This window comes from Pelophylax lessonae, assembly GCF_965119305.1.
Source record: "Pelophylax lessonae genome assembly, chromosome: 13".
In the NCBI taxonomy this organism is placed as follows: domain Eukaryota; kingdom Metazoa; phylum Chordata; class Amphibia; order Anura; family Ranidae; genus Pelophylax; species Pelophylax lessonae.
The window spans coordinates 163,027,837-163,043,409 of record NC_138780.1 but is presented as its reverse complement, the minus strand read 5'-3'; the positions used below and the strand labels follow the sequence as shown (position 1 = coordinate 163,043,409).

At 41.6% G+C, this 15,573-nt stretch overlaps 1 protein-coding gene across 2 annotated transcripts in view; it reads left to right on the top strand.

Annotated features, from left to right (window-relative positions):
- MDGA2 (MAM domain containing glycosylphosphatidylinositol anchor 2) overlaps positions 1 to 15,573 on the top strand; it is a 1,055,744-nt gene that overhangs the window by 714,580 nt on the left and 325,591 nt on the right. For both annotated transcript variants that reach the window (XM_082275762.1, XM_082275761.1), the window contains exon 6: positions 5,872 to 6,141. In XM_082275762.1, the coding sequence (XP_082131888.1) occupies positions 5,872 to 6,141 (270 nt within the window). The remainder of the gene's footprint in view (positions 1 to 5,871; positions 6,142 to 15,573) is intronic.

Here is a 15,573-nt window from a genome sequence, read left to right as displayed (position 1 = left end):
TTCTTCTCCAAACCCCAACAATCATATTCGAGACTTGATCTGTTCCTTGTTGATAAGCTCACCCTGCAACACATTTCTAAGACGGAGATTGGATCCATCACATGAAACCATAAAAATAGAAAGAAAACAGGGAGAGGCCAAATTTGACCCTCCTGTTACCCACTAACAGTAGGACTTTGAAGAATATGGAGTTGTCCCGAAATGGTGAGCATCATAAACTTGATGTGATAAAAAAAGTAAAATTTTATTAATACAATATTGAAAAAGATATTTCATAACAATACTATACATAAAAAGACAAAGGTACCATCAACATGAATACAGACTATCATTGCTGAGTATAGAAACATGATAAGGCGGTCCACCACTTTTTCAAGCTTGAAAAATGAGCGCACTGTGTCCTTTCCACCTACTGTGCATGCTCCCGAAATGCGACGCAGGCTTGTGACGTCAGAGGAGCAACGCTGCTCTCCACCGTGCCTCCCAGCCCTCGCTCCCAGCTGGGAGTTCACCGCTTGTCACCATCATCCGGCCGGAACCAGCGGTACAGAGAGGAAGATCCCGGGACGGCACCAATACAGCTCTGTCTCCTTCTGACGTTTTCCCTTGGGAATCTGATATGCTCCATCTCACAAATTCCACCACCATGTGAAACTTCCAACAAGTGATAGTGCCACCCAACACTAGTTCACTCTGGCCGCTCACCCTAATGTTATGACCCCTGCATTACAGTAGGTCATAACTCACTTTATTTTGGGAATAAAGGTCCGATGTCCCAACTTCGCTATATCCTATAGCGCAATACCAGCCTCTGACCTCTCTGTCATATATTTAAAATGGGAACAGAACACACTACATCTAGTGCTCTCCGTTTAAAACATTAAATGTGTGGAATAAAGGTAATACACTTGCATTAAAAAGCACTTATAGAGTGCTAGCTAAAAATGCATGCATCGGCTCACAATGAAAATTAGAGATGGCCGCGGGAGGACGTCACAATCTAGGCTCCGCTCCATGTACCATTTTCTGGATATTATGTGAAAAATCAACAAGGCGGCTGATCACTTATGGACCCAAATATTTCTGTTAAGTGTGTTTTTTGATGTATTTATTTGTATGCTTCTGTGCACATATTCATGACTTGATTGTGTGACACTATATTGTTCTTTTATTAATGATTATATTGAGAATTGCACTATATTATATTTTGGAGTTATATGTGGCTATATAAATCCTGTGATATAATAATAACAATATTAATAATAATAGGAAACAAATGCAGCCATCGCATCTAAGAATTGGTAAGCTGCAATACAATAAATGTTGGCTTTTGGGTTTAATACCACTTTAAAAACAATCCTCCCAACCCCAACTTTTCGACAGTAAAAACAACTACACGCCCATCCTGCCTGGTTACTACCAGGGCTATATTGACTATAAGTCACTTCTGAGCCAGGACCAATGGCAGCAGTGTTAACTGGGCAGCAGCAAGCCTCAAAATGCACAAACTGGGTTAACTATTTCTTGCAGCATGATGCCTAAATAAATTCCAGCCTGAGGACTTTGAATTTTCCTTTAACCGTAAGACATCCCCTGTAAGTGCTGCAGTATGGCAGTGTTCTTACATCTGTTCCAACAGGGCTCTCAGCCTGCACACGTGGTTAGATACCTATTGTATTTAATTTCTATAAGGGCACAAACATTGACAAACATCACTCAGCAGGCTCTGCAAACATGTACCTATTGTACAAAATTGAAGAACATGATCACTGCTAATGCTTTTTCCTAATAGGTAAGAGTGGATATGTGGAGAACATAGCTAAAATAATCAAAACAGCATACAAAAAATGACAATACAATACACAAAATACAAAAATTCCAGTGCAGTTAGATAATACAGTCGATCAAGGTCATAATCTTTCTAATACAATACTGCAGAATACTAGCATGGAGAATTAAATTCCTCTACCGCAGTATTTAAACCACATCTAGAGAAAAAAAACATGCCAATCATTAAACGAAAATGAGAGACCAGGTTTTTGCTTAAATTCAGTATTCAGTCTTGGGAAGAATGTTGGCCTTAAAGTTATATCTTTTTTTTTTTTTTTTTCACAGCATAAAAGAAGCTAGCAGTACAACAATAGAAAGGCGTTCTCCCCATGTATTTATTTATTTTTAAACCATAAAAAGCGTGGTGCTTACATAAATGAACAATTGAACCAACCAATAAAAATTTACAATAAAGTCAAAGAAGAAGAAAAAAAGGTGTTACAAAAGAAAAGTCCAGTATGGTATTGATCCCACACCAAAACTGTGAAACTGTATACTTCAGTGGCTCCTCTAATCTAATAAATCCATGTCTTCACCACTTGTGCTCAAAAGTGAAGATGCACACTCACCAGAAGTGTTTAACAGGTAGGTCAAGCAGCACTTTATGGACCTCAAAGACCCTTACCACTTTAGAATGACAATGTCTTCCTCCAATTGAAGGGCATTTCACTCGTATGACAACCAAGCAGGAGGCTCTATTTAAAAATCTCATTGTGTAGTATTTATTATGAGCAATAGATCAGTAAAAAGTTACAGTCACATGTATTGGTGCCTAGAACCAGCACCAGTGTATACAGCTTGTATGGGTAAACTTACTCCGCCACACCTGTCATTAGTCTCGTTCCTAGCCACCTAAGCCTCGTCCTAGGCCAGATGTGATGTCATACAGGACCTGGAAATAATACTGATACATGTGAGTGTAATGGTTTACTTTTTACTTACAGTATATATTATTCATAAATACTATACAATGATATTTCTAAATAGTGTCTCCTGCTTGGTTGTCATATGAGTGAAATGGCATTCAATTGGAGGAAGACATCGGAGATCATCCTATAGTGATGCGAGCCTTTGAGGTCCAAAAAGCGCTGATTGACCTACCTGTAAAAAGGGGTCAAACACCTCAGGTGAGTGTGCATCTACACTTTTGAGCACAAATGGCGAGGACCTGGATTAATTATAATAGACGAGTCACTTTGAAGAAAATTGTTTCACGGTTTTGGTGTTGGGATAAATAGCACATTGGACTTTTCTTTTGTATACCTCATCTTATTTGCATCATTACAGAAGTAGGTGCCCGACCAGGGACAGAGAACCAAGGTCCCCATAGATCAATAAATTCATCTAGAGTATCTCTTTGTAGGTATATCAAACGCTTTAGTAGGGTCAGATTTACAATGGCCTGCTAATCCTTTAATGTAGGTGGATATAGAGATGCTAACCACAATGTAACTTATGATATACTACTAGTACACTAGGTACTAAAGCACCGACCTAGCCCACAGAAAGTGTGTCCACCAAGCAGTGCAATTTGTTACGTGTTTGTGCCAAGACAGAAAATAGCTATACATTTAATGATCTGCGGTAATTATACAGTTTTTAAGACATTGAAGAAAATCAGAGCCACAACTTCCAATATGTGACCACTGATAAAACATTTTTACAATCTGGACTTCTATTTTGATGTTTTATCTGCTCTATAAATCAGTATGCTGGGAACTGCAAGACAGATGGGGAGTAAAGAAGGATTTTATTAGAATATTTAAGCTTGTTCTAATTCTAGGCCAAAGGAAAACAAGTAATTAAACTTTAGCACTTCCTTATGAATCATATTAAACCTCTCAGGCTCTCCATACCTAAGAAATATGGACAAACAGAATGTCATGACTCTGAAAGGATAAAAACAGCCAAGACACTGTGAATACTCAAAATCTGTCACCTTCTCTAATCATATTTGCTATGCTTATACTTTTTTTTAATATTGTACTGTATTTAATGGACATCTATCTTTCCTGAAGTGTAAAAATAAGCAAATATCATATTTTTTATTTTATGGTTTATTTAACAACCCCCCGGCCAAAGCAAATATAGCAGTTGAGCAGTGCTTAAACATTTGATGAATGACAATGAATTTGGTTCTTGCGTTAAGTACCAGACATCAGGCTGATTAACAGGAAATTTAAGTTAGAAGGCATAATCTTACAGGCAGGGCCAGACACTCTTAAACCTTGTGGACAGCCTTCCTAGAAGAGTTGAAGCTGGTATAGCTGCAAAGGGTGGGCCAACTCAATATTTAACCCTACTGACTAAACTGGGATGCCGTTAAAGTTTTCATGTGCGTGTAAACTCCGGCGTCCTAATACTTTGGTAATATTGTGCATCTCCATGCACATGTCTAATTTCCTGCAGCCTTGACCAGGACCAAGTTCAAACCTCCTGCATCTGTTTTAAAATCACACCAATGGGATAAAGGCTACCCATTATAAAGGAAAGATAGCACAGACCGCGTGCAAAGGCAGGTGCTCCAATACTTTTGGTAATATAGTGTATATAGAATTGAGAATACGCACAGGTGGGAGATGTAGATACAGATCAGTAGGGGAGGCAAGTTTTAGTTCAAGTGAGTGCAAGAATCTAAAGAAAAAAAAAAACACAATTTTTGGGTTACACCGAAATGACAAACCAGTTAATCAATGTAAATACCCTTTTCTCAGTTTGGGCCACAATGTAATGTATTCAGTTCCCGTGCGCCTTTATATTTCCATTATTTTCTCTCTACAAAATGCATGAAGTAATATAAAAGTCAAATTAAGGTTTTATATATATATTTTTTAAAATAAACCTATCTTGAGAGATATTTACCTATCCACTATTTGCGGCAAACAATCTTAAGAAATTACCCCAATAAAAGTGCGCCCCCACTGCCACATTATATGCGGGAGACCCCTCATGCTCCTTCTGTTTGGTACCACTCCCTCCAATGGTTTTAGCGATGTACTCTATTTTTTTTTTTGGTTTTAATGAATTAGGCTCCTGGAGAAGCGCAGTCTGCGCAAAACATATATAGCTAAACCCCAACAACTGGATATCATCACCCCATTGTTGGTCACCCATGGGTAGTTCATAGTAGGATATTGTATCCATTGGCTATATTTATGCTAAACTACATGGTTGTTCATACCTAGCATTTGGGGTTGATGGTATATTGCGGTATTAGGAGATTGCTACATGTCTAGCTTACTGTTACAAAAAGTTTTTTAAATGACAAATTTTGTATGTTTAATAAAATATCAATTTTTTTATGAAAACTAGCTTTTAAGAGTTATGTTCTGCCTTTAAAGTTCATTTTTCTTATCCCCCATTCCACACTATGTAATTTAAGACGAGGCTCTAATCTGTATTAATATGTCCACAGTGTCACTCTGTGGTGACATATAATACTAATTCTATCTTGAGAGAAAACTGAAGCTGCCAATGCCGACCTCTTTTTGAAATTGCTAGTTTCCTGACATTCATGTTGATCCACTACCTTCAGTACACTGCATGTAGTAAAGGAAAGTTAAGCCTGCCGTAGATTAATTGAGATCCGATCCATCTATGGGCAGGCTGATTGTATCCAAGGTGATCCATCAATCGCCTTGGGTACAACCAGCCTGATGGGTTCCTTACAGGTGATTACTGCTCGTGGCTATAGCCACTTGCAGTAATCATTGCATTTTGCCAGCCAGGAAGGCTCCCCATCTGCAGAACACAATAGCACTGCGGGAGTGATTCCCCCATCAACTCTGACTGTGTTGATGGGGGAGTCAAGTGATTTCCTTTGCTTCCACCCGTGGTAAAATCAAAGAAAATTGCATAATCTTTTAGCTCTTCTCTACTCCATACATCATTAGGAAATATTTTGGTTGAAGTGGGACTTAAATTAATCTAGCCTGTCTCAAGACTTTTTAGGTGTCTTTATTTGTTGTCTGTAAACTACTTATACATATTTTGTTGAATTTACAGGCTTGTCTTATCTTTCTTCCTTGTCTCAATTTGCAGCATCGCCATCTATTAAACTGCTGGTGGATGATCCCATTGTTGTAAATCCAGGGGAAGCAATAACGCTAGTGTGTGTCACAACAGGTGGAGAACCCACTCCGACACTGACTTGGGCTAGATCTGTTGGGAATCTCCCAGAAAAGGCAGTACTTAACAGCGGGGCCCTGACTATACCGTCTATCACATCAGAGGATGCTGGGACCTACAGCTGTGTAGCCAACAACAATGTCGGCAATCCAGCAAAAAAGTCCACCAGTATCATTGTAAGAGGTAAGCACTTTCCACAGCTATGACGTACAGTGAATTCATTCTAAAGGACTTGCTAAATATTTAAATTATCCTTGTGATTTTATGTGCAGATGAGCACCCAGTGGTGCTCATTGTGAAAGTGAAGTGAATAGCAGATTTAAAAGAAAAAAATGTTTTCTTCAAGTTCCCATTGATAGAAAAAAATGGTTTAGTCGTGTGTGTTTAATAGGAAAGGTGTTTTTGCTGCCAATAGCAACTATCAGAATTAAAATGCTTTTCGGAAACTTCAAACTGTTTTCTTGAAGCCTTTGGATCATCCTTTAACTTCAGTCTAGGAATGTGTCTTCTGGTACAGCTCCCAAGTCTCTATGCTGCTCCAAGTCTCCAGCAATGGGTGCCAATTTTTTCCATGTTTCTCCTCCTCCCCCAAATAAGACTTAATACAATGAAGCCCACTCCACCTCCTGATTTCCTCTGACAATTGGTAACCTGTAACCCCACCAGACAAAACTGAAAGCACCTAGAAAAAATATGTATACATTTTTTTTAAGTTATTAAAGTTGCATCAATTTTGGAAAGGGGAAAACGGGAGGCGAAGGGGAACCTGAACGTGGAATTTGGCCTGAAGTTCTGCATTATTGAAGAATGCATGCACAATACAGCCTCTCAATCATATCAATGATGCCAGGAAAAGGAGCTTGGTGCTGAAACAAGTACCGTGACCACAGATAGGTGTTAGATAATTGGTGGCCACTCATTGGTAGAAGCAAGAAATAATGGGCCAGAATAAAACTAGAGAAAATAGTAACAGCAACAAGTGGAGGCATAAACTTGTCAGGGCTGGAGGACAGCCTATGAAGTAGGTGAGTCCAATGTATTGAGCAAGTAAGCTGTGCATACATGTACATTATGGCACATGCTATGTGGCCATTTAGTTATACTTTAAACGTTCCTCTGTTTCTGGACCTTCTAATTGATTTGAAATTCACTTTTCACTAAAGGGTACATGGGAATGTTAACCACTTGCCGATCGCCGCACAACTATTTACTGCGGCAGTCAGCCCCGTACAGGCAAAGTGACGTAGTACTATGTCGCTCGCCTACGAGCCTCTAGGGGGCGAGCACGCGCCGCCGGAGGCACGCTCCCGCTCGTTCCCTGACATGTCCGTGCGAATGACCGGCGGTTCCGATGTCTGGCCGTCACCCGCGATCTCCCGGTGCAGAGGGAGAAAAGCAGGCGGCTAATGTAAACAAAGCCGCCTGTCATTCTCCCTGATGTAACAGCAGAGATCATACAATCCTGCTATGTAGGATGGTATGTCTCTGTGGTTACATCACTAGCCACGCCCCTTTACAGTTAGAAGCACGCCCCTAGGGTCACATTTAACCCCCTGATCACTAATAAAGTTAACCCCTTCCCTGCCAGTGTCATTTTTACAGTAACAGTGCATATGTATAGTACTGATTACTGTAGTAATGTCACTGGTACTCCCAAAAGTGTCAAAAATGTCAGTCAAGGGTCCGATCTGTGCGCCGCAATGTCGTAGTCCCGCAAAAAAAAACGCAGATCGCCGCCATTACTCGTTTAAAAAAAAAAAACCATAAAAATGACAAAAATCTTTCCCTTAGTTAGTAAACACAATAACTTTTGCGCAAACCAATCAAAATATGCTTATTGCTATTTTTTTTACCAAACATATGTAGCAGAAAACAAATTGGCCTAAAATGTTAAAAAAAATTTGATTTTTACATTTTTTTGGGGGAATTTCATATAATAAAAATGTGAAAAATATTATTTTTTCAAAATTGTCGCTATTTTTTTGTTTATAGTGCAAAAAGTAAAAATCGCACAGATGATCAAATACCACCAAAAGAAATCTCTGTTTGTGGGAAAAAAAGGACGTCAATTTCATTTGGGTACAGTGTCGCACGACCGCGCAATTGTCCGTTAAAATCACACAGTGCCGAATCGCAAAATAGGGCCTGGTCTTTGAGCAGCCAAATCCTCCGGGGGTTAAGTGGTTAATGCCTAAAACAGGCCCCATCAATTCAAAAGGGGAGCTTAGGCACCTGCTCTGCTCTCCGGAAGCTGCTGCAGGCACACGGATGGATGGGGAAGGGGGAATGGTCCAGTAAATATGTCATTTTCTGGCCCCTTCCTTTGCTGAATGAACACAGAGAACGATCAGTTCCAATCACGCCTGTGTCCATTCATCACTGATCATCACTGTGTCCATTCATCACTAAACTGTATTTACTATGCTTCGGTTTGTGAATGAGCAGAAAGCCTCAGAGCGTTTCCTATTCATTCATCTGTGCAGTTGAGGTTGCAGAGAAAGGGACTGATAAATATATATCCTCACTTTCAACCAGAGGGGGGGCCCTGTCAGGCAGGCTGGCTGTGTATGGGGTCCCGTGATTTCTAACAGCAACCCTGCCAACATATCTTTCTTTGGAAATTTGTGTCTTCAGAATTTCCGGTAACAAAGCATTTTAAAGAAATAGGTCAATCTAATTTATCCGGTCAGAAATGTCAGATCAGTGGACTGTGTACCTGGTGCTCCTAATTTTCACTTGCTACGAGATTGTAGTAGTAGTTTAACATGTACAGTAGTTTCCCTTTAACACAGATGTATTCCAGTCAGACTTTTTTGAAGGGGGAGACTAAACTGTTGATTGTGAAGATAATTAAGGCAGCTGGAAAATAAAGAATTGGAGAGAATAAGCGTGGGGTAAACAAAGCTGAATTAACTCAGACTTATTCAGCAAAGAACTGTGGGTCAATGTGACTATTCTCCCAGGAACGTCATATGCATGCCAACCTAGTAAGGTTTCAAATTCAAACTGTAATCATGTTTAAATTGTATGAATACTAACAATGTGGCTTTGGAACTTCTTATCACAAAAAATAAATATATAACATTTCAGAGAAATGTAGAAATCACAGAAATACATAATTCATCTGAATGAAGATGAGAAGATCTCCTTTGTTCATACTGTTGAATCGATATCCATACATTAGTAAAAGCCTTCCAGAATCCCAGGCTCTCTGTTGGGGGAGGGGAGTGCGTTCTGGGCTGCTTTCTAATTCTTGTACGTTATGCGCGCATGTAAAAATGCTATCCATCATCTTTGCAACTGAATGTATTTATTAAAAGAGAGATCTACAGGTAAATAGGTAATAAAAATACCTATTTAGTATGTGTGTGTATATATTCCCAATGAACATTAAGTGAATTCCCCCAGATCAATGATTAGCAAGATATACAGGACCCTCTGGAATCCTTGCCCAAAGCTGACAGTGTTGAACCCTTGGGACTTTAGTTTCTGATTACCCATCGCACTGGATTGCGTTCTTACAAATGAGAAATCTGGCCCATAGCTCCCATTTTTTATTTTGTTTTCACAAATTTGTTCAAAACAAAATTGATTACATTACAAGTGTCTGCTGTCTAGTGGTCCCAATGTGTTATATGCTGTGCAATTGTAAACCAGTGTCCTTAATTTTAATACCAGTGGGCCATAGTCAACATCCATGTAAAAAACTTAAAAAAAATTGATTAGTCAGGTTTCACCAAGTTTTTTCAAGTTTCTGGACACTCAAGCCATTAGATGCTCAATTCCAGCATCGCAGAAATGAGCATATTTTCGTATTCCAAAACTTTGCATGCTCGGTGCACTCTTCCTTTGCTATAGGGTGGGCAGATCAAAATGGCATTTCTGGGTTTGTGACATTGGATCGTGCTTGCCCTTGCAATGCTGGAAGTGAGCATGGACTGAATGGTCAGAGCGTCCTAGAACTTGAACAGGAAACGGCTGGTCACTGTGGGAATGTCAGTTACGGCCTACTGGTAAAGCATTTAAACCAAGGACACTGTATTAAAACTTCTTACTATTTTTAATGCACTGAGCCCCTATACTAAATAGCTTCTCTTAGTGAACTTAGCCTTTAAATTCAGAGTTTTTAGGCAAATACACTAGTGAGAAGAGAAACAGGCGCCACTGTAATGAGCCAAAAGTATTTATTGCACAAAATTACATAGTAACTTACACAGTAGTAAGCTCCCTTCCATGTAGCAGCATCCCCAGCCGCACGATCTGGCCGTCCACCGGCCCGGAAGTGACGTCACAGGAAGCTGGTCCGAAGAACTGGTTACACCGGAAGCCGCAGTGGAACGCAGGCTACCGGAAATGACGCAACGCGTTTCAGAGCATGCGCACTCGGCTCCTGAAGTCAGGTTTAAGTACAGCAGCCTGCAATCAGTTGTCATGTTATAGTTTGGCTGGTTTGGCACTGAGGCCGGTATTCACCATCGCCCTGGTGTTGAATGAGCTAAGCTTTTACGCCGTGACCTTGAGAAAGAACAGCTCCCCCTGCCTTTGCTGAGCTGGCGGACCAGCTGGTCCAGGGGCTGCAGTTTATCTGTGATGCCTATTTGGATGCAGCACCCCTAGTGGCTCGGCTCTCTGTTTCAGTAATGGTCCTTCGGCGTGTCTTTTGTCTCAAATGCTGGTCTGCGGATCAGACTTCTAAAAAGGCCTTGACTGATCTCCCCTTTCAAGGACATTGCCTGTTTGAGGCTACCCTGGATGACATCATTAAAGTTCTCACAGGGAGAAAGAGTACCTTTCTTCCACAGGCTACTAAGGGCAAGGACCCTCATCGACGGCTCATAAGAAGTTTTTTTGTTCCTCAGGGTAGACTGACAAGGGCTTGAAGCCTTTCAGGGCCTCCTCTGAAGGATCCAAACTAACCTGGTCTGGCAAGCCTAGAACGGGCTTCTCCAGACCCGCGGACAAGGCTCCTTCAGCATGAAGGTGTGCCCTCACCCGTATGGGGGGTGGGGGAATGTCTTCACTGGTTTCCAGACCCTTGGACTTCCCTAGTACAAGACAAGTGGGTCCATGAAGTCATTCGGTCAGGCTACAAGATCGAGTTTCACTCTTGTCCCCTGGCAAGGTTCTTTCCTTTAAACTTGTGCCTGTCCCCGGACCGCTTACAGGGTCTGTTTGGTGTGGTACAAGACCTGTTGCTTCAAGGGATGATTGTCCCGGGTTTCCGACTTTGTAACGTTTTCAGGGTTTTTACTCAACCCTTACAGTTCCCAGGAAGGACGGCAAGGTGCGTCCAATCCTGGACCTCAAGTCGCTGAACTACTTTGTGCAAGTGCAAAAGTTCAGGATGGAGTCCATTCGCACGGTGGTGGCATCCCTGCATCAGGGGAATTTTCTTGTCTCTATCGACATCGAGGATGCTTACCTTCACATTCCAATATGTGCCTTCCTCAGCTTTGCCATGGGATAGGAGCATTATCAGTTTGTGGCGTTACCCTTTGGTCTCGCCTCTGCTCCTTGGGTCTTCACAAAAGTGTTAGCCCCGGTGCTAGCATTGTTACGCCAACGGAGGATAGCAGTACTGGGCTACTTGGACGACCTCCTTCTGTGAGCGAAGTCTCCTGCTGCTCTGGTGGAAAACCTGGAAATCACCATACGAACTCTGAGGGAGTTTGGCTGGATTCTGAATTTTCAGAAGTCTGCTCTGGTTCCATCCACAAAGCTGGACTATCTGGGTCTGACTTTGGACTTGGCCTTAGCCAGAGTGCTCCTTCCTCTGGACAAACTCCAGAAATTGCAGGCTGCAATTCATCTCCTGCTATCTAGCAGATGGTCATCCCTCTGGACTTGCATGCGGGTGCTGGGCCTGATGGTGTCTACCTTTTGAGGCGGTTTCGTTTTCACTGTTCCATACGAGGTCCCTTCAAAGGGAGGTTCTGGCTAAATGGGACAAGACTCCGCAGTCTCTGGACAATCAGATCCGGCTGAGTCAGGGAACAAAGGAGTCCCTGATATGGTGGGTTCGTTCTCCGGAACTTCGGCTTGGCAAATCCTTCCTCCCCTTGTATTGGACAGTGGTCACTACGGATGCCAACCTGTCCGGCTGGGGAGGCATCATCAGGAAAAAATTGTGCTCAGGGGCTCTGGACACTGGAAGAGTCCAGACTACCGATCAATGTCTTGGATCTCCGAGCAATCAGAGCTTGGACCATTGGACGGATCGTCTTCAGGGATGTCCAGTGCGCATTCAATCGGACAATGCCACGGCCCTGTCTTATGTCTATTACCAGGGGGACACAAGAAGTGTCCTGGTGGCTCTGGAGGTAGCCAGAATTCTAAGGTAGGCAGAGCGGTTCGTTCCAGCCCCTTCCGCCATACACCTTTCCAGGATGGAAAACTGTCAGGCAGATTACCTCAGTTGGCAGGCGTTGGACCAAGGGGAGTGATCCCTTCATCCAGAGGTGTTTCATCTGTACGCATGCTCCAGTTTTAGTAAATCCTCCCCATTGGCTTCTGTTACATGCTTTCACTCTTCCCCTTCACATTTTGCCTGACATCATACCCTTTGCACCTGCACATACTGGCCTATGTCATATCCTACAAAAACCTACAGATCATATTCCATTATTTGTAATATGCCCAACCTTGTCCATTTCTGGAACAGGCACACATTTGCTGGTATAAACTGGTGGATCGTTCGCCCCGATTTTCTTTTAGCGTGTACCCCACTGTAATGATTAATTTCCAATTATTTGGCAAGCTTTTTACATCTCTTGACAGACTTACAGGTGTCACCCATTTTCTTTCTGAGAACCTTAGAGCATGACAACAGCAGACATGTCAGTAGCAAAGACACCAGACCCTAGATAAGACAGGTTCTACTGGCACCTAATTTGAAACATTGGATTCTAAATTCAAGAACTTGAAATAGTGTTAAATGTACTTACATGTGTGTACTTACTTTTTCCATTTGATAAATATGTTGCTTTATTTAACAGTGTTATTTTTTCAAGTGTATCGCCTTTACAGTGTATCTGTAGATACCATCTGAATGAAAATCTTAAGTTTTCCTGTTTAAATATGTCAAAAAAAGTCAACAATTCCAGTGATGTGAATTTACTTTTTTTAAAGCTCTGAGTGTGTGTAGTACATACTTTATACAACCTATATAAAATGAAAGAAACTCTTATTTATTTTCCATTTTTCCCAACCACAAATGGAAACACAGAAAACTGAGTGCAAACCATTAAAAATATTTGCATTTAAATTGAAAATGTGAATGCATCAGCTCTCATAACCCAAAAATAATTACTTGATATTGAAATGTTGCATATATCATAGATGAATATACATTGGCAATCTAATTATTATGATGTGTTTAAAGATAGCACTTTTAAGGTTTAATGTTTTAGCAGCTGCTTTTTATTGCTGGCAAACGTCACTGACTTGGCCATGTAAGACATGATAGTTTCACATGTCCCCAGTTTTGATTTTTAACAGAAATCACTAGTCCCAGCTATCACCCATAACCTAGGGCAGGCATGTCAAATGCAAGTAAGCCTGTGATGAGTTATACGGGCCAACTCTATAATGTTTCTATAGTTGACAGCACTTACTCAAAACCAAAAAACAACACAAAAAAAAAAAAACTTTGTTTATAATAATAAATTATTTTAAATATTTAAGAAAGGAATTTGTGTACTAGATTAAGACTGCTACAGTTCTGTGAAAGTATCTACTGGACTAGCTAACTGCAAAATTATATGCGGAATAGTGTTCTTAAAGCTCAGTGGAACTTCCAGGCAGCTAAACTCATTCCAGATGCATCACAAAAGGTTCTCAAAGTTTTACATTTGGTTTTCTTTCTAAAGCAGCCGCAGCCAAAATGGAGTAGTCTGTCCCCAGCCAGGATGCTACAGAAAAGCCCAGTTACTCTCAATCAAGAGACAGTGATCTCTTTGCAGTGGTCCGACATGCCCCTTGTTGAATCAGAGTGAGAGCTCTACATTCAATGGGAAGCATGAGCTTTGCTGATTGCAGAGCTATAGATCTGACTCAGTAGGGGATGTGTAGGACTTCTGCAACGAGACCAATGTGTGGGCAGAGTCCAGCTGTGCCCATGCACGTGGGGTAACACCTTTTGGCGAGGATGTGCTCACCAATGCCCAGTACTGGGCAGAGGCTGCCGTCATATAAAGAATCAAACATTAATGCGGACTCCAGCCGTTATGTGAAGAATCAAACATTAATCCGGACTCCCGAATCACAGATAAGCCACTTGTGTATAGTAAGTATGTGGAGTTCCTTCTAAAGATGTTCTGTCCCAAGTCACTACACACTTGTATGTAGATGTATGTGTATGTGTTGAATTTGCAGGGACATGCGGAGCCAGATCCACTCCACCAGTGCAGCATACCTCTATTCCCTCACTCCCAGTAACAGAATGGAGTCCCACCCAGCGCATAGTGGGCCCCATGCATGCTCATTAACCCTTACATCCCCGTACCTAGTGATCAGGCCTTAGCTCTTCTTTTTCTAGTCTACTGAAGGAGATAAACAACTAGGAAGGGAGTCGGAGCACCGAACCCTTGCTACCAAAGAACCCGCCACCTAACCAGGTACCACGGTAATGAATAGTTGCTTGTAGCTGTTCTTCCTTTCAGTTACCCATGGCAACTACCTCTTCTTCTTTGTCTTGCAAGCTAACCTCTTGTAGTGGTGTTACATATACCCCATAGTGCTTTTACAGACCCAGGTTCTCTAGGCGTATGCCAAGACGCAACATGCACACCTTTGTGTAACTTCAGGACAGATTCAGTGCAGTAGAAACAACTTTATTAAGAAATCAGTAGAATATATAAAACATGCATAAACATCCTCAACCTAGCTACACCTAACTGAGGCTGCCCTGGTTACCTGAACTGGTAAAGTAATACCAGGAATAGTCCATTCTTGGAAAGAACGTGTCCCAATGTATTGGCATCTAGTGCTGGACCACAGGGCTCTCACAATTGCCCTGTGTTCTCCTTGGACCCGGCTCTCCTGTGACCCAGACTTCTACCCTTTTATACAACATGGGAGGGAGGCTGGCCCCAGCAAAAAGCCTGTGAACACAAACACAGGGAAGGTGGTAAAACGTTAACCCCTTCCAAACCTGTGAAGCCAAGCTGGATAAACTGACAGTTTGCCACCTGTCTACATTTGGTTTCCTTACAGGGAGCAAGTGTCCCACTCTGAAGTTACAGGCAGGGGACAGGTTTCTTTTATACTTCTCTGTGGCTGCTTTCTAAAGAAAATTAACTATAAAACGTACGCATTTTGAATGCACCTGGAATGTACTTAGCTGATTTAAACCGAAGGTTCGATTGGGCTTTAAAGAAAATCTCAAGCCTCCAGCTAGAGCTGTAAAAGATGAGACTCAAGGCAAAGGGCAACAGAGCATAAACCTACTGTATGTCACTGCAGCAAATAGCCAATAGTATGTTTTTTATCTTAGAATGACCCTGTCATGAATTTATATTCTGTCAAAACAAACCACTGTAAAAGAAATACATACTTGCCTTTCCTGCTGCCTGCACAGTTGCATGTTTATCCTTTCGAGAGCAATGGTCCCCAAAG